At 45.1% G+C, this 19,513-nt stretch overlaps 1 protein-coding gene across 1 annotated transcript; it reads left to right on the top strand.

The window, feature by feature from the left end:
- Window positions 1–67: 67 nt before the first annotated feature.
- T265_08190 (hypothetical protein) lies at window positions 68–18,565 on the top strand (the record flags this gene model as incomplete). The annotated part of the gene is given in 10 exon segments (XM_009173919.1): window positions 68–117; window positions 131–180; window positions 231–310; window positions 778–869; window positions 8,397–8,496; window positions 8,540–8,698; window positions 8,788–8,909; window positions 11,439–11,507; window positions 18,075–18,189; window positions 18,415–18,565. 10 exon segments carry the CDS (start codon window positions 68–70, stop codon window positions 18,517–18,519), a joined length of 942 nt encoding a protein of 313 aa, XP_009172183.1.
- Between the last annotated feature and the right edge of the window lie 948 nt (window positions 18,566–19,513).

Here is a 19,513-nt window from a genome sequence, read left to right as displayed (position 1 = left end):
CCTCTGCCCCGAACTATCGCACCTCCGAGAGGACCTAATTCTTACTTATACGTTGTTTGAACAGAGCATGGCAAATAGTTTTTTCACCGTTGATCCAGTAAACAAATGGGGCATATGGTGAGATTTTCAGGTTCAGTGCACACACACGCTGCCTTGCTCTGGCAAGCATAATGTCCCGCGGTGAGAACTTACAGAGCAATGCTACCTCCTTTTTCACTTGTGCCTTTCAGTTGAACGACAGCAGCTGAACGACAAGGACAAAACCGACCCGGGAAACTTTGACAAAAGTCACGATCCGGTGTATTTATCCGTGAGTCCGTGAAAACTAAGCCCTCATCCATCGTGAAATCCGTCGTCCACCTCAAATTACCTCAACGGTTGTCACTTGGGCTTGATCACAGCGGGAGATGTCCTAAGTTATACCTGGGTAATCTGCATCACTTAGACCACCATTGGGTCTAGATTGCAGACTCCTGTCCCGAATATCCTCGCCACCCTCTCCATCATATCTGTAATTCTATATTATTGCTCTTGTTTCGGACTTTTCTAAATATTTTATTTGCTCATATTTTTAAGTAGGCAACAAGAGTTCCACCAGTATCCGCTGCATATCCGGTCATACTGGCGTTCGAAGCATACTCCTTTTATTCTATGATGAAAAAGCAGGGCCGTTCCCGTGCGACCTCTTACTTCGGCACTTTTTCCGACGGTGATCCTGAGCCACGAATCCCTGAATCGATCATCAAGGTCAGATTGTGTTCAGGTCGCGTACGTCAGATGGCGGTCTATTCGATACTGTTGCCAACTTACAATGAAAAGGAAAATTTACCCATCGTTGTTTGGTTGATCGATAAGTATCTTTCAGAAAGGTGAGCCTATCCGCTTAGTGATTCTCTTATTGTTACACACGTTTTTCGTGTTGTATTCCCTCGGTGTAAGCCATTATGGTCGTTTTATAGCAACCGTTTAGTCACAATATCCATGGCTACATTTTCGGCTTTGATTGCGGAGGATACAGTTTTTATAAGTTTCGTCACTTAGTATACGCAGCCAGCTACCTTGACACGGATTTAACACTGCGGTTCACTGCCGGTGCTCATGATTAGCGGATTGATACACTGGATCGTGCTTTCTCCCAATCTTCTCGGGTTGGGTTTGTTCTTGTCGTTCATCGGCTTCTGTTCACCTGAAAGGCAGAGTTATCAGCGCTGGGCAGTAAGCTCACCTGCCCGAGGACTCATGAAAAAACTACCCAAAGATTCTTCGATGCTGGCACCAGATGCAGCGTGTACAACCGTCGGAGGAAGGCTACTTCACGCATCAACCACCCGAGATAAAAAAATTGTTGTCTGATAAAACTGTGCTCTCTGAGCTTGAAGATCTTGCGGCATCTCCGCCGTGTATTGATTCAACGGCGAAAGACATGTTGGCCAAACCCTGTCTACACAGGACTAAGTAAGTAATAGGTCTCGGAGGCAAAGGTATTCCAGGAGGAGGAGGTCAAGCACCCCAAGAGGCGTCTCATAGTGATCGGATTTTATGCCAGCAACCATCTTCGTGGCATCTTGTTGGACACGCTCATTGTGGGTCACGTCTTGATTGCCATTTTCTTTTGCCATATTCAAGAAGTATTCTGACAAAAGGATCCACAGAATATCTCGAAGTTCATACGATTTATGGGGTGGGGGGTGGTACTCTAAATAATCTGCAAGACGACCAATGACTTTTTAGCCCATGGTTCATGAAGTGAGATGGATATGTTTGAATAAATCCAGGTTATTACATCCTTTTTCGTATCTATCTTCGCAATGTTTTTGGTCCATTCTAGCCATGCACAAAAAAGGCGTTCGCTAAGTCTCCTCCGAACCACACAGAGATCCACTTCGTCATTCAGAGGAAGGTGCCAATCCATTAATCAATGAGTTACAGAGTTTGTGTCCATTTGGAGGGCGCTGACATTAAAACTCTAGGAATTCACGTCGTCCACAAAAAGTAGACCTAGTCTTGAAAGCGAATTTTGAAGGTCTTTGATGCAGATGAGAGAGAATTGTTTCCAAAATGTCGCCTTGAGAAACACCAATGAAGACCGGTGCCAAAGAAAAATAGGTCGTGCCTACTTTCACTCGGACTATCTTGTATTCCACGAGGCTCGTGATTTCAGGGCAGTGGAAAGTATGGGACTCGATCGGATACTTTCGAGCAGTCTAAAAATATGGCACCTGATATGTCGTCAGCACCGTCGACAGCATAACATCAGCGTGCCGTACAACCGTGACTTATTTGAAGGCCGTATTTTGGCAAAAAATGATAAGGAACGGACTTATTTCCAGCCCCACAATTATTCTTAGGGCTTACATCTCCGGACACTCATTCAGGCAATCTGGATAGAAACTGACAACAAAAATGCCACTGAAATTGATTGGGAGCCATGACTTGCAACGTTTCCAACCAGGTACTGTGAGGATTACGCGGTCCTCATTCTGGAGGGTGAGTCGCACCCAGACTTCCTAATCCACTTCACACCTCTTTGCCAGGTTGCAACGTTTCCAACCAGGTACTGTGAGGGTTACGCGGTCCTCGTTCTGGAGGGTGAGTCTCACCCAGACTTCGTAATTCACTTCACACCTCTTTGCCAGACCAAAGGTTGACCACCAGACTGATCCCGCCGCTCTAAACTAGGCACCGTAAACAACACTCTATTCGGCAAATGATGGATCAGCATGCAAAGTACGTAGCCTATCCAATGGAGCTTCTAGAGTCCTACAGATTCTTCAATGAGTCTCCGTTGCACAACCGAAAACCTTGCAGATTCATGCATTGACCTCATTTGTCACACTACAGAGTGTGGACGGACACCGCTTTGTATACCGAAGCTTTCTGAGAACCCTTCATACCCTTTGCACGTCCGGAAGTCTGAGGATACAAAGAACCTTTGTTCACAAACTTCCTGGACATTCCTTGATGGGCAAGCGAGCCAAGGTGAATAGAATGGTCAACCGAGTCGAATGCGCTTTGGAAATCCACGATTAGCAGCTCTAGCTCCTAACGGAGTGTGAAAATTTGGTCGGCGCAACCCCTGCCATACCGGAATTCCGCTTGCTACTCCCGAGTCAGCCTTTCAAGAGCCATCACAAGGCGACGAAGTACAAGTGACGCCAACAATCTCGTTACGATCGGGGTCAAGCTGACCCTTCTGTGGTTACCACGCTCAGTGCGGAGGCCTTTTTGAAAATCGGTCTTAGCACTGATTTTCCCAAGTTGTTTCGATCAGTGCTCTTCTCAAATACAGTCAAGCATACCAGATAATCGCTGACTGCTGACGTCACCCCCATCTTTGAACAACGCATGTAGGAGGTAATCCGGATCAGAAGGTCGATGAAGCTTGAAAAAAATGTGCAGTCAAACTTCCGAGGCTGCATGGGGTTCCACGTTCACCGTCCAGGGTTCTACGTCAACTGTGGGCTCCAGATGAGTGGCAGCTGGTGGTCACAATAGTTGTTATTTGAAGTATTCAGCCCACCGTTTGAGGCGTTCTTCTTTATTAGTCGTAGTCGCTCATTTCCGATCCTTGATGGTTTCTCTCACAGGCGGTTCCCGGGGGACGGTCACACGGATAAACTAAAATAATCTTCGGACATTCCCGGCCTTCTGGGTCTCTTCCATTTCCTTAGACTTCCGTGTCCACCACTTTTCACAGTAGTTTCGCACGTTTACCTTCACTCAGTGCCTGATAGTTCTCCGGGCCAATTTATTTTCGGGACCGACTAAGATGTTTCTCTGAGATTTAAACAGTGCCTTTGTTCGGTCCGATATCCAGTGCTTGAATGCGCCACAGGCAAAATTCCCAGCACTTGCAAGGGGGTGGCGATCTCGTCCCAGTATAAATTCACATCTGGTGGTGGGGCATTTGGAAGAGATTCTGATAGACGACTCTGGTAAATTCGTATAACATCCGGATTTTCCAGTCTCGCAGTTGCTAGGTGATTTTTCCGCACCTTACGCGGCCCTGAAAAACGAACGGAGAGGTGACTCCGGCCCATTGCGTGGTCGAAATCCACAAATGTGTTCCAAAACGAGCGGCAATCAGTTGCTGATCCGGTAACTGGTGGAAGTGCAGTTGATTTGAGTTCGTGACGGGCATGCCGTTGGAGGGCACCATGTAGCCAGACGACTTCAGCTATTTCGGAAGTCAGCACTGTATAAAAACAGCCTGCGGTCAGCACAAAGCTGAAGCAATCGTTCACGATTGTCCCTACGTGCCGAGTCCAGTCCATGTCGACCACCTAATTGAGTCTCAGATATGCTAAGCCTGCCCACTCGTGCATTCAAATCTCTGGCAACGACAGCGATATCTGTGCTTTTAGATCGCCGCAACAGGGCGTCAAAAAATTTGTCTTTGACGGTGTCAGAGCTCCCGGAAGTTGGGGTGTAAGCAGACACGACAAACAGACATCGATCAACTTCCTGCTTCTGAGACTTCCTGACAGACTTACCAAATGAACCGCCTAGAGGGGATTATCAACGGATATTCAGCCCGCCGTCAACAACAGAAATCCAGCGTGATGTATCATTCCTTCAACACGATAAGGCACCTAATCGGATGGATTGCACACTGCACTCCTCGCAGAATGTTGTGGGATCTTAATGAGCAGTGTACCGCAGTGAAGCGTTGGTGTTTAACACCGATGTCATGCTGTCGATGGTGGTGATGATGATGATGGTGATGATGATAATGATGATGATTATGATGCTGATGATGAGCAGTCTGACGATCATCCTGCAGAGGATTTGGAACGAAAAGAGTGTACCAGCGAGGTAAAGCGCCTCGACAGCCATTCCAATTTTCAAAGAGGGCGCAAGAATGTCATGCAAAAGCCATCATGTCATCAAACTGGTGCTCTCTGGCATTGTTTTGCACAGGTTGATCAGTTACCAGGAGAAATGGATTCGTAAGAATCAAGCTGAGTAGTTGGTCAGCGGAATGGTGTAATCATGTAGTCATGTGTATAGAAGGAGTAGAATTGATTGGTTTGGATATCACCTTACGCGGTTCGGGGGTGCTGTGAATAAGATTCGGGATGATGAGATTAAGAAATCTGAAATAATAGCTTCTTATGACTATTATGCGGTTTTGAGTTAACATGTTAAGCACACTGAGACAGCGAAGCACCAGTGGTCGAATACGTCTATAATGATCTTTGGCAAATGGTCAATTTTAAGCTGCACATTTTAATTTGAGAACTATCTTTTTGTTCCCGATGAAAAGCTGTCATTGAGTTAACATGTTAAGCACACTGAGACAGCGAAGCACCAGTGGTCGAATACGTCTATAATGATCTTTGGCAAATGGTCAATTTTAAGCTGCACATTTTAGTTTGAGAACTATCTTTTTGTTCCCGATGAAAAGCTGTCATCGGGACTGATGGTCGGCCTTATGTGTTGTAATGATCCCGCAGACCAAGCCGGGTAAAAATCCGTTCCTCAAGGTCCAGTCATGCCGGGAATGCCAGAGGAACAGTTGGTCAAATAACAACTTCTCCCTACTATTAGTAATCACATCGGTGGGTAAAGTTGTACTATCCTCTGCGGTGGGAGTGAGAAGGAAGTAAACTGATCTGGTGACCAGCACATCCGATACTACTTTCGAGGTAAAACGGCTTAGCAAAGAAGGGCCTTAGAAGCCCCATAATCCGATCTTCCATTGATTAACTGTAACCACCAGTGCACACGGTCGGCACCCGCTATGTGCAGCCGAGTCAAACAGTTATGTCTTACTCCCTATACCGCTGGGCTAGGCAATCCCCACACTGACAGTTGGGTCGTACTATTGAATTACTGACTCCGTGAAGGGTTCCTATGGAAAACTTACGTTCGCTGTCTCGCTGTTCAGACTTTTTGGCCAGAGGCTAGGGGACGGGTCCACTAGTGAAGCCCTACGCCCTCTCATTCTCTTGTAGTTCGGAGTTTTGAGTCAACCGCCCTAGGTTGAATACCCTTCTTCTGCCTGGACAGCTGGGAATTAATATCTGCCTACACAGCCTAGTAGCAGTGGCCAGTCTCGTTATCTTATCGGCTTTAATTCGGCCTATTTGTGTCCCCATTACTTCAGCCTTTCATGAGTAGACTGGGCCTTATCGCGGTGCTTTGTGCACTTCTGTAGTTTGTTGAGTTGTGTTGGAGGATGCCCATTCAACACACAGTCTTGTGTCAGGTTGGTCAATAAACAGGGATCTTACAAACAGTTTCCACCATGTTAGGGGTTGGTACACTTGTGGCAGCTGACTTAAAATTGGGACTAGTTGAGCTGTCTCAAACCAATCGCCGCCTTGCGGTTAACCGTTTGAGTCAAAACACCTTAATCGTCCTCTTATCTAAGTTCGGTCTCCTGACAATATCCTAACCAACATACAGTTATGAACTTCACAGCTAAAAGTGCGTTCATTACACAACCGGTTGGATAGGCGAAAACATCCGACTGATGATGCCTTTCCTTGTTGTCGATCTCCCCAACTTGACAACCACCTTTATGTAGATCCCAGTTTTAGACACATCGGCCAGTTAGACACCTACGGAACTGATGCATTGGACGCCGCCGCTCACTTGCTCAACGTGCGCAATACAGGCCTCGTTCCCATGATTTTATTGCATTCTTTAACTCTTAGGTAGGCCGGAAAGCAAGCTGCACGTGCGCGTACACCAGATACTATCGCTTGTGGCATCTGCTGCATCGCTGAAGCTCAATACGGGATCGAAGTGCAGTTGCTGACCCTGACGTTACAGACTATGAACTTCGAGTGATACTGAAGCGGTTGCGGCAAATAGTGCCAGTGTTGGTGTTGCCTTAAATTCGTACTCGACTGGATACTTGTAAACAGTCGACTCGTACTGTCCGACTTTCTACTTGCACTGGTCGACATACCGAATACTCTTTGTCTCGTCTACTTGTGCACCAACCAACTACAGCTTCGATTTGTTGAAACAGATCCTCCTTAAAAATCGATGTATCTCTAAAGCGCGCACACGAGACTCTGTAACGGTAGTTCTGTACACAGTTCAAAGCAACTCAGTTTATTCACGATTTGCTATCTTTGCCTCAGGTGATCCAGGAGCAGCTGTTCATGTTCTCAGTGATGTGGGTATTGCCTAACTGTGACAGCTGAAGATAAAAAGAAGAGCGTTCAGCTGTAATACCCTTTTGGTGCCTAAGTGCCATGCTACCAGAAGTAAGCACGAGGGTTGGGATACTGCCAGATTGCCCAAACCTAAACAGGGGAAGTCGAGAGGCAGAGGTCGGGTTCGAACCACAGACCTTCTGGTCAGTAAATTCGCGCACAAACCACTGAGAGCTGAAGACGCACTGCTCGACTGACTTCCTGTGAACAGCTGATTGTCTACAGTTAGAGAGACTCGAGGCAGCTCAGTAGTTAAGACACCAGCTTACGGACCGGAAGGTCTGTGGTTCGAACCCAACCTCAGCGTCTGGACCGCTCCTGTATAGACCTGGGAGTATCCCAGCGCTTTTGCTTCCCGTTGGCATGGTAGGCAGGCAGCGAAAGGTTGTTACAGATGAACGCTTATTATTATTATTATTATTATTATTATTATTATTATTATTATTGTCATTACTATTACTATCGCTACTAGAAGAATTACACATGACGTAATCTGTCAGCACCGATTTTTGTTGTTTATATTTTCAGAAGTAATTACGATATTCCCGTGGTTGAGAGGCCTAATCTGTCAGAACCGCAACCAGCGATCCCAATCCCGAAATTCTTCCGTTACCTCTGCGTACGTCCCAACAAGCTGCAGCTGTGACACTAAAAGAGGCTTTTCATGGGCAACTTTCGAGGTCCACGGATATCGTTTGCCTGTTGCTGAAAGCCAGGGTCTAGAACACGACAGCACGTTCAATATCGCTTTACGGTTGTGACTTGTTCTTCATCATGGGCGCCTTCGAAGTACTGCACATGTATAGTGAGAACATCGAATTAACAATTCTGAAGGGTGACGAATGGTTTTTGGCAGCATATCAGCTGCTTTTTTGGTGGTGCCGGGTCATGTGCTCCGTATATTAGGTGACCGATTGCCTCGCCACGTCCTTTTTGATGAGGAAAGTTCGGACTAGAATATACCACAAGGTGAACTGCACATGGCCTGGAGACAAAATGAAAAACATAACAGAATTTCCGAGATGCACTAGTGCATTTTGTCTTACACATAGACATTCGTTTCAAAGCGCAGCTGAAGCCACATTCAAAGATCAGAGGTCATGGGTGCCTCATTAGGACACCCGGATTCTCGTTTATAAGGTTCTTGCTTCTTCTGCACTTTTTTCAGTAAAATGCTTCTCACTATCGGAAAATGAACTGGTGACCCTTGCTTCTGTTCTACAGTGGTCACGAATATGAGGTAATTATCGTTGATGACAACAGTCCTGATGGTACCCTGGATGTGGCGAAGCGATTGCAAGAAATCTATGGGAAGGAAAAAATCGTAAGTTTCTCGGTGCTGATTCACTAACCACTCGTGTCCGTAGGTGCTCAAACCGCGTAAGGAAAAGCTTGGTTTGGGTACGCTCAGTTCCATTCCTGTTTTACAGTGTATACCTCTTTACACAGGTACAGCCTATCTGCATGGATTGCAGTTCGCTAAGGGCGAGTATATCGTGATCATGGATGCGGATCTTTCTCATCACGTATGTTGGACAGACGTCTGATAACTAACCGAGTGCATTTTTCCAGCCCAAATTTATTCCCAAGTTTATTGAGTGAGTTGTTCTGACAGATGGAGTCACGGAGTCACATTTTTAGGCTACAGAAAAAAGGGGACCTTGACATTGTTACCGGTACGCGGTATTCCTTGAACGGGGGCGTAAGCGGATGGGATCTGAAGCGGAAATTTATCAGGTGTGTTACATAGGTTCGTGCATGTCCAGCTGTTTGCCTGATGACACCGGATCGTTTTCAGGTGATGACTGTTCACTATCAGATAGGAATTTCAGCTTCTTTATTTAGCTCATTTCATTCGAAACCTGATGACCTCGCACAAGCGTACGCGGGAGCTGGTACCCTAATCCCTTCACTGCTTTTATCGCAGTATAAGTCAACTGGATTCGTGGGTGCTATACTCAATGAAAGCCAACTGATCGAGTGTGACTGATTCTATGCCGTGTACCAAGATACGGTTGTTCCAGCTACCGTAGTTGCTCATCCTGAACGATGGATTAATATAGGCTTTGGTCAGGCATGATTTCGGTCGCGTATACACGCTCCAGTCCGGCGTAGGAGTTACTGATGGAAAACAATAGGTTGAGGTGCAAGTTTTCGGTATNTGATGGAAAACAATAGGTTGAGGTGCAAGCTTTCGTCATTTGTTGGTGGATACTTTGGACAGTTGTGCGTTGAAACTGAGGCAAGAGCGCCACTGGTCACTTGGCTGGACCTCACCTTTTGGTTTTTCCATCGTGTATGGGGCATCTATGATTTCGGTCGCGTATACACGCACCAGTCCGGCGTAGGAGTTACTGATGGAAAACAATAGGTTGAGGTGCAAGTTTTCGGTATTTGTTGGTGGATGCTTTGGACAGTTGCACGTTGAAACTGAGGCAAGAGCCCCACTGATCAATTGGCTGGACCTCAACTTTTGGTTTTTCCATCGTGTATGGGGCATCTACAAGGAAAATGGTATCTACAACTCATTTGAAGACCACGAGATATAACTTGACACTCTCACTTTAGTCTGTAAACAACAATTTTGCTCGACACTAGCATTGCCTTGGAAATGTTTGTAGTAGTCATAGGCTCTTTCATTCCTATCCACCGCGGCCTGCAGGAACCGCTAAAACGAGTACTCTTGTGACTGAATTGTGGTTAGTTGAATCATATTTTTACTGTTGCATGGAGAATTTCCGGCTTCTTTGAAGATTCGTAGCTGTAATCAGTCATGATGAGGATTTTCCTGCCGATATTTGACGGTTTACTGACATTTTCACAGATCTATGATATAATGAAATGAGTAGGAAAAGCTCAGGAAAACCCACCAATTTCAGAGTTCTCGACGGATGTATTTGCGAGGCTTGTGTATCAGCCTCAGGTCAAAAACATGGATAAAAAAGTTAGGTGAAACCGTGAAATCCTCCTTCGATCCGGCAACAAAGGTTTGTTGGAAGTAGAAATATATGGTAACGGGTGCAGTATTGTTAGATTCGCTCAGGAGGTAAATATGGTACTAGTGTAGTCGGTGGAGATAACAGGAAAAACAACAGTTTGACGGAAACTCTCGAAACTGGTAGGCTTTCGTCAACGTAATATTAAGTTAAATTTCGGTTTATTCCCTCCTATACTGATTGCATGGTTTGTTGGTGATCAGACTGACTACAATTTACTCGTATTTGGATGACATTTGCTGGCCTTTTACTGGTAAAAAATGGCTAAGGAAACCGCGGTAATTATCTACGGCTGGAAGTGGTTCGTACATTTGGTAAATGTGGCCAATCTGTATATCAGGATTTCACATATGTGACCGGATTGCTCGAACCAGGTTATGTTAAACCCAACATTCCTGACTGTTGTATCGTAACCTTATGCTACAGTTCCACCCAAATGAGTGAACCTATCCCTCATCGGCCGACCATAAGTGGCGCCTTTCAAACCCAGCTTTTCCTGGTTTGCTATCAGAATTTTAGTGCTTTACTGGCCGATTGGTTGGCTCAATGGGGAGTTTAACGCAGGAATGAATTTCATATGACAAGCTACCTGGAAATTAATCAAGCCTTCAGTAGCTTGCCTCGCAGTAGATATTCAGTTCGTATCTTGGGTGTCAAAAGACTGATTTGTTGTTCCGTCGTTATTATCTATAAAGATAATGGGTTCTTGTACCGGTTTTTATTGCTGGTATTTAGAACTGTCGGTAATTCGAGTGCGTTGACTTGCTAAGCCCAGCCAAAGGCGCACTAATGGTTTCTCCGCGGGTGGTGACGAAACGTTTGTAGAGCCAACTACCAAGGCCGGCGAATAGATCGACCGTCACTTAATCAACAACTAGTATAATTTCTATTTAACCACCTTTGGCTGGTTTAATTCTCTCATTTCGCGAGCACCAAACAATTGCGAACTATCCGCAATTCTGCTCTTACAGCATGCTGCCTAAACGGTTCATGGTCTAATTTCGTCAACCTCTAGCGCTACTGACTTTTCGTCTTGATTCTCACTGACTGGCGCGTCAACCTTGTACTCACAAAGTGGATAGATCTCTGCCTTTTAAATTCATCAACCTTTCCAGTATTCTTCCAGTAGAATAGGTCTGAGTTTCTGAATTATATAGTGTAAATTTGAATCCATAATATGACTACATTTTTTCCGGAGGATTTGAGATTAATCTGTTATCTGCACCACCCAAACACTGATTGCCTATTCTTCCTCTGTTTCTTCACCTAGCCGCACCGCAAACTACATCGCCCAAGTCTTGCTCCGACCGAAAGCATCTGATTTAACTGGAAGTTTTCGGTAAGCACAATTTCTTATGTTCGCCTTCGCCAACTTTGAGTCGCATTGCACCAGCATGATGTTTACTTTCTGTTTACTTGCATCCACAATGACACCGTTTCTGAAGGCTCTTAGGATTCGCTGATAATATGTGGGATTCTCTCCTTATTCGCCCATTGGGCACACATCACATGCTCACATGTACACGGTTTGACGGATTCGAGTGCCGGATGGTGACAACAGTAGAGAACATGGCGGTGACACGAGCAATACTATGGAATTACCATCTCTAGTGGCCTATGTTGACGAAAGCTAACGGTTACTTCAATGCGACCGACATTCATTATAATCTATGGTGATGGTGAGCCATCCAACTGCGATTCTGGCCACGTTTTAAACAACAATGCTGCTCTCAACTATGAATGTGGTTCCGTGATATTTGGTAGTTCAAATGGGTGCTGTATTCGTAGTGTCCTTCTTTTGACTGGTTTCTACGGCTACCCACAAAGTGGGGCCTCCCAAATTCTCCGTACCATTTCGTAAAGATTCGAGAATTCCACCAACCGGGTAACGCAGTTCGAGTGACATGTTCGTAACGAAGGTGCCCAGTGATATTTATACGGGACCCGATCATGAAGCAAGTAGTTCTGTACTTAACTGTGCGATATTTCAATTTTGTCGGACTTTGTTGGTACTGATGCTACTAGCATAGCTAGTAAGGGAGCCCTGGATTTTTCTTACAGGTTTGGAGCACAGCTGAGCTATGATTGCAAATCTGTTAGATATGACAATAAGTAACAAGGCTTTTTTGTTAAAGGAACATCGCCACTTGAAACAGTTGACACTCCACAGTGCGAACTCTCAATCGACAAACAGTGGATGCTATATGGGTTGATTTTTTCGCAAAGACCAATGAAACTTTTTCCCATACAAGTGGTGTAAATTCCGGCGAAAGACGCTCTTGTGCATTGTTAAAGCATCAGTAGCAGTAAGCAGCTTCAATTACTTCTACTTTCTTCGTATACTAGCAAGATCAAGACTTGTGGAAAATTTATACGTAGTTCTGTTTTGTCCCTATATCAGTCGGAAATACTACATCTCTGGCTAATATCCTGTCGTCGCGCCACTATTTTTCAGAGGAATTAAGGAGAGAAAGGCGTAGTACTTTGTTTCACTATCTAGTAACGTTCGAAAATTGAGTCCCCATTCGTCAGGTTTGCTGGGTGAAGATGAGCGATTCCTATGAGGCATTAGGTATCAATCAATTACAGTGGGACGACGGGCTGTAGTTCCCTACGGTTTTCAGTGGAATGCAGAACGTTCGTGTTTCTCGGGATCCGTAATTTCCTCACTGGAATTTAGGAGTACTTCCGACTCACTAGTTTCATCCCAAACGCTTGTCGTTACAGGATTTTTTTCAGATTCGCGTTTACTGTGAAACTCTCGTTCGTCTAGCGAAAATTAAAATCCACGAACCACGGCTTGACATGTGTCAGAGCAATACAGATCACGCACTGCTCTTTCGTGTTAGCTCTTAACCACCAGTGCACCTACAAGTACTCCCAAGTAGGTCATCTTTAGCAGTTCTTCGTATCAGTTTCCCGTTTTGTTACGTCTACTTCTGATGAGAAGCAAGTCACAAAATTTAGTATATTTTGTTCAACACATCCCATGAGGTCAGTCGCTTGCACAACAATGAAGCCTATGTTTTCGAACTCAGCAACCAAAAATTGTGTAAGCATCACAGTCTCCATTCAGGTGTTTTGGCAGTTACGTATATAGATATACGTGGTACCCGAATTCAAATTGCTATCTGACGGATAGAAATCATATAACACTGCACAATTGTCTCGAACGAACGCGCTACTGTCCAAGCACTATTTCTGGAACGGCAAAGCGCCTTCCCCACCTGGAACAAAGACGTTGTTGCTTTAGTGAGAGTTTAGCTTGACCCGAATCTCAGATAATCCTAACGACTTATTTGAATATTTTAGCAGTTGGCTAACTTCGTTATTCGCCGGAAGGTTGTACGAGCAACCTATTGTACCCGCGTCGTTATCCCATTACTTGGAGATCCTGGCGGTTATAACTTGATCCTCGCTAGCTCATGAACCCGTCAAAACGTGAGTTTCGACTGCCTCGCCAATCAGCTGAGCTAGCCATGTAGTGCCTGGGCTGAGTAGTCGAATTCACCCGTCACGAACGACTCTTCTTGATACAACTTACTGCGCATAAACTTGAATAATACTCGTCCGCAGACTATCACCGATATCATCCTGCACTGCAGTGATGAAATTTCTTTGTTTCAGATTATTTCCAACAGCTTAGGAGGGTGTCGGGATTCTCCCTTTCACCTGAATTATGTCGTAGACATTCACTGTATCTTCCATGTCCATGAGGTGGCTCAAATGGTTAGAGCGCGAATTTACTGACCGGAAGGTCCGTGGTTGGAACCCGACCTACGCCTCTCGACTTCTCCTGTCTAGGCTTGGACAACCTGGCAGTATCCTAGCCCTCGTGCTTCTTTCAGGTAGCATGGCAGCTAGGCACCGGAAGGGCGTTACAGCTGAACGATTATTTTTCTTCCATGTCCGTGATTCAAAAATGCTAATGCCACATGGTGAACCTGTTTACTGCTCGTTAGCGCCGACCATCTAGGTCATTGGGACCTAGCGGTTTTTTTATCTAGTCAAGTTTAATTAAGGACTACTGAAGAACATACGTTATCGTGATGGCGTATTCTCAGGTCACAATGAAGAATTAGTATTGCGAAGTTGGTAAACATTGCGTCACTAAACATTGTTTCACTCTTTTTTAGCTGTGTTGCGCTTAGTCGGTTTCGTAATTGTGAAAGATTCAACCGAATGGGGCTGTGTGCGTACCTAAGACGAAATTAGCGGTCGGGTGAAGTCAACTCACTGTTTTAGAGAGTCAGTATATCAATCCCACCTACAGCATTAATTCTTTGAAGCGGTAGTCGATTAATAAATATAATGCACATTTTCATTGTAGAATCGCTTTTTGGGGTCCGTATTACCTATTCGGGAGCCAGAAAATTTCTGTGAAAATCTGGGGGTCATACTCTTCATGGGGACCGCAGTGGGATATGCCTCTGAGATCGTGCCTTCGATGGGGGTGTCTCCGCGTACACCTGAAGCACAGAATACTGTATTGGCGAATAACATAGAGGTGTAATTCTTGTCCACAGGCTTCCATTGAAACCAGACGTATTATGTCCGACAAAACACTGCGACTTGCTCTTCCTGTCGACGGATCCAATTGGGCAGGGTGCGTTTAGTTTCACGTGGAAATGTTAAGAAATTCTTTAGACTTGTGCAGCCCTGTCACAACCTTCATTAACTGGGTCTAAGTTGAGGAGTGATGAAATATTCTATCCTCGTGGGATTCAGCCACAGCAGAATTGACCAGTGACCTTTCAGTCCCTAGTCGATCTTTGATTTTTGGAGCAAAGTCAGTGGTGTGTCTGGTCATCTGGTTTTGTCACATAACAGGTGCAAGTTTCTTTTGGAACATAGTACACATCTGAGACAGCTGCACGAACGTGAAATCACGAATGCAGCGTAAACTATCTGCCAGAAGAGCCAGAAGAATGTACTGAATTGACTGCAGTAATCTCTCAGTCCTCAGTCAGCGCATCTCTGGCCTGTTTGCCTGCGTTGGGAAAAGGGGACTGATCCAAACAACTGGGGGGAGTCGGTGATATTGCCCATTTTCGAAAAAGAGGCTCGTTGTGAGTGTGGTAACCACAGGAGAATCATCTTGACCCCGGTCCTGACGAGACTGTTGGCGTTACTTGTGCTTCATCGCTTCATGGTGGCTCATGAAAAACTGACCAGAGGGCGGCAAGCGGGTATTCTGCCTGGTAGGGGTTACATTGACCAAATTCTCACAATCCATCATACGTACAAACGATACATAATTTTAGTATTCGTGCATTTCCAAGGCGCATTCGACTCGGTTGACCGGTATGTTCTCTTTGACTCGCTTGCCCATCAAGGAATGTCCCGAAAGTTTGTGAACATAATAAGCTCTTTGTACTCTCAGACTTCCGGACGCGTAAGAATGTACGGAGAGTTCCCAGAAAGTTTCCGTACACAAAGCAGTATCCATCAGGGGTTTATACTCTCTCCATTCCTATTTAATTTCGTGATCGATGAGATAACGAGACGAACGCTGGAGGGTCTTCGAAACACCCGTTGTTCAGATAGCCTTTGACGAAGACCTTGTCGATCTGGAATATGCAGACTATACCGTTCTTGCGTTCGAAAGGGTGAAGAAGGCCCTCTTGTTTTTGGAGGAACTGACTATAGTTATCCTATCTTTTGGTATGCACTGCATCCCCAAAGTGTAAGGTCATATTCATGGACATGCAGTCATTTACAATTCAGAGTGGCACTCGAAGCTGTGGGGCGTTTTACATATCTTGGGAGTTGTATTAGTTCCGACTGTAGTTTAACAGGCTCGGGTCGCGTTTGCTAATTTGTGACACCTATGGCGGCAAAGCGGTATATCCCTGAATCTCAAGCTAGTTGTGTAGCAGGCCAGAGTAGGGACTGTATTGGTGTATCGCTGTGAGACTTGACCTGTTCGAGCAGCGGAACTGAGACGTCTTCAGGAGGTCAGAATCATAGGCCATGTGAATGAGTGCCGGGGGATCCATAACGAGACAATTAGAAAGCGAGTTTTCGGGGACTCTCATTGAAGAATGTGTCGAGTTCCAGGAGCTGCATTGGATACGCCCTGTATTGTGCGTGCCGAACCATAGTTTGCCGAAGAGTGCTGTTTTCCGTTCCCAGTTCAGAGTGGCGGGAGCAGAGAAGTTGTCAACCATTGGCCTGGCAAACGGGTGTGAGGACCGTGCAATCCCCACTGTGACTGGTTGGAGACGCTGCAAGCTATGGCTGCCAATCAATTTCATTGGCGTTCTTGTTGTCAGTTTCTATCCAGATTGCCTGAATGAGCGTCTGGAGGTGTAGACCCCTCGTAATGATTGGGGTAGACTAACACTAAGTATCTTACCTGTCCGCTTCTATTCTTCTTAATAGTACTTTCAAATAAATCATTGTTGTATGGCAGCGAAACATCAATTTTGAAAACTGGTATCATGCTGTTGATAATGACAACGATGGTGCAGGGATCTCATTTTATTCACAAATTGGTCTCACATATGCATATCTTCACACTGCTGTACACACTTCCTAGTATGCTGACCATAATTGATGCTGCGTTTTGATTGCATCGTCATCCCCATCTACTACTAGTACTATACACAAATGAGATGGCTGAATGGTTACCTGACGTCGGCTTGGCGGTTAAGGCGCGAAATTGCTGACCGGAAGGTCCGTGGTTCAAACCCAACCTCTGCATCTTGACGACTTCTATCTAGGCTGGGGTAACCTGGCGTTACATAGCCCTCGTGCTTGCTCCCTGTCACACGGTTGTTAGGCATCGGAATAGTGTCACACCTGAACGGTTACGATTTCGTACACAAATTCGCTTCGTTTTTCAGTCGTTATCATGGCTCGCTCTGGCTAAAGAATAAGAATGGCCAAGAGAGTCCTTCATTCAGTTATGTGACTAATATGCTTTCACTCTACCTACCAGACATTTAGATAATAATGTTTTCAAATGTGGTGTCGGTAAACGCTAGAATTCCGACATCCTAATGAAGATGTCGTCCTTGTAAGTGAAGCCAATCTACATACAGCCACAACCTACAAACAGCCACTGTACGGCTGTTTGATACTTATTGGGGATTATCTACAGTGCGAACACGCGAAATCCCGACTAGCGTTTGAACACTTAACCGTCCTGTCACGAGCTGCTCATCAGCAGTGTGATTAGCTCGCATTTAGGCAGGATACAGATCAGCAGTGTGATTAGCTCGCATTTAGGCAAGATACAGCACCACTCATCCTTCAATCACGGGACCCACATCCCGTGTTGACTGGCTCACAAGTCTCTTCACACTGCAAACTCCGACACTCATGCTTTGACCGCTACTTACCGTGGGGGTTACATAAAACTTTGCGCACACTACTGGGTTCAGACCATTTTGGACTTTCCTTACGATCTCGAATTGTGTTCGAATAGCCTCATGATCTTGTAGTGCGTAACCTCATCCGCAGGAAATCGACTGTTCTACACATGATGTGTTTCAGCTTGTGTTTGATATGCCTCATTTGACGAAACATGGTTGATCATCACTGACCTATTAGTGATATCGACCTGATGGAAAGTTAGATCTGTTGATATTTGGTGAACTCTTGTCTTTCTTCTGATAACATGGATTGCACACGTAGTGTTCACACTTGAACTACTTCATCCCCTAGTGATCACCTCTAGGCTCTGACTCTTCAACGACCAGTCTGTCAGTCTAAGCGATCGACCACACATCGGACGGTTGTTCCTAATTTAAATGTCTACATCGTTTTCACCTAACAACAGATCCAATTCAATTTGCATCCTCTGCAGCTTTCTTCGTTCTTAGTGTGCACAATTGTCAGTGGAGTTTCTACCGTCCTTCAGGTTCTTAATCTGTGTACTGTTTTCCTCTCTTTTACCCAGGTTGTACAAACGCAACGTCCTGAAGGACCTCGTCTCACGATGTACCTCCAAAGGCTACGTGTTTCAAATGGAGATGCTCGTCCTTGCTTCCTCCCTGAGTTATACCATCGGTGAAGTAAGAATCATTGTACACGTTAGACACCTTGATCGTATGTGAACAGTTACCCTTTTCGCTAGTCTATTCCGGGTAGACACCGTTTAATGTAAAGTACATGCATCTACCTAAGTGGAAAAACATTATGGTTAAAAGATTGGGGATAACAGACGTATTCGGTGATTTTTTTCGAGGGATCACCGGTTTTCATACAAGTGGTTAACCCTTTCGTCTCTCTTTTTTCAGGTTGGGATAACATTTGTCGACAGATTCTACGGGGAATCAAAACTTGGCGGTTCGGAAATAGTGCAGTACCTTTTGGGGCTTTTGCGACTGTTTGTAACTTGTTGATTTCTCCTGAACTGTAATTTTCGAACGAAGTACATTGATTCATAACAAAATTTCCAGTGGTTCATGGGGACTGGTTTGAACAAAGTACTGCCGATGTCACATTAAAGTTCTTGAATACCGCAGCCCATTTAGTCAAGTCGAAATTGAATATTCAACTTGTGGAGTATCTGATTTCAAATGGAAATTTAACTGCAAAACGATGTACAGCTTACAGCAGCCGATCCTAGGGGTAAACCGCGGTGTTTCTAATGTCAATACTTAAATGAGGGGTAAGTCTAGTCCGACTACCCATGCCGGTAGTTTCTTTTGGATAGCAGTTTGTTCAAATTGGGCAGATTTTCGAGGTAATGAAATGCCTCGAATTAGAGAACCTTATCGACAAATGCAGTCATTTGTATATCAATTTGGTTTTCACTGGAGGCTTAACTGAATATCGTTTATTATGTTCGTCAACTGGATGCGCTGGACAAAGGCCGCCTCATGTTTCTTTTTGTACGATATTTGAGTGATCGCATCTGTCGAAATCTGTTCGATTCGGGTTCAGGTAGGACATAATAAGGCTGAGGGAGTTTCGGGGGCTGCGCCTACCTGATGAGTCCCAACAAGAACGAAACCGGTCGTAGGCTGTCGAAAAGTCTTCAGCAACCTTGTGAACAGCTTCCTTCGAGAATTCTTCATTGTTGTGATTACTTCAACTTGTCCCAACATTCGAAAACCGGAAGCGATATAATAGTTTTTAGAATGCCGCGGAAGACTTCGTAATACCTATCGTAAACCTTACGTTTCAAATTATCAAGTGCTGAAACTTCCTTATGTGTGCGCGTAGGTCTGTGGCCAATCAGTTTCTAAAGTCTGGAAGGCATTCCAGAGACTGGTTACCATTGTTGCGTCTTTCTGAGCTGAATGACACACGGGATTACAATGGCTGTAGTTTTCGTTTGTGACTTTTCTCTTGTTCGATTTCAAACTCGAGACAATTCGTTATGCTGTGAAG

The sequence above is a fragment of the Opisthorchis viverrini genome (genome assembly GCF_000715545.1).
Source record: "Opisthorchis viverrini unplaced genomic scaffold opera_v5_206, whole genome shotgun sequence".
Classification (NCBI taxonomy): Eukaryota; Metazoa; Platyhelminthes; class Trematoda; order Opisthorchiida; family Opisthorchiidae; genus Opisthorchis; species Opisthorchis viverrini.
The sequence above is the reverse complement of the archived record's forward strand: the minus strand, read 5'-3'. Positions and strand labels throughout refer to the sequence as shown.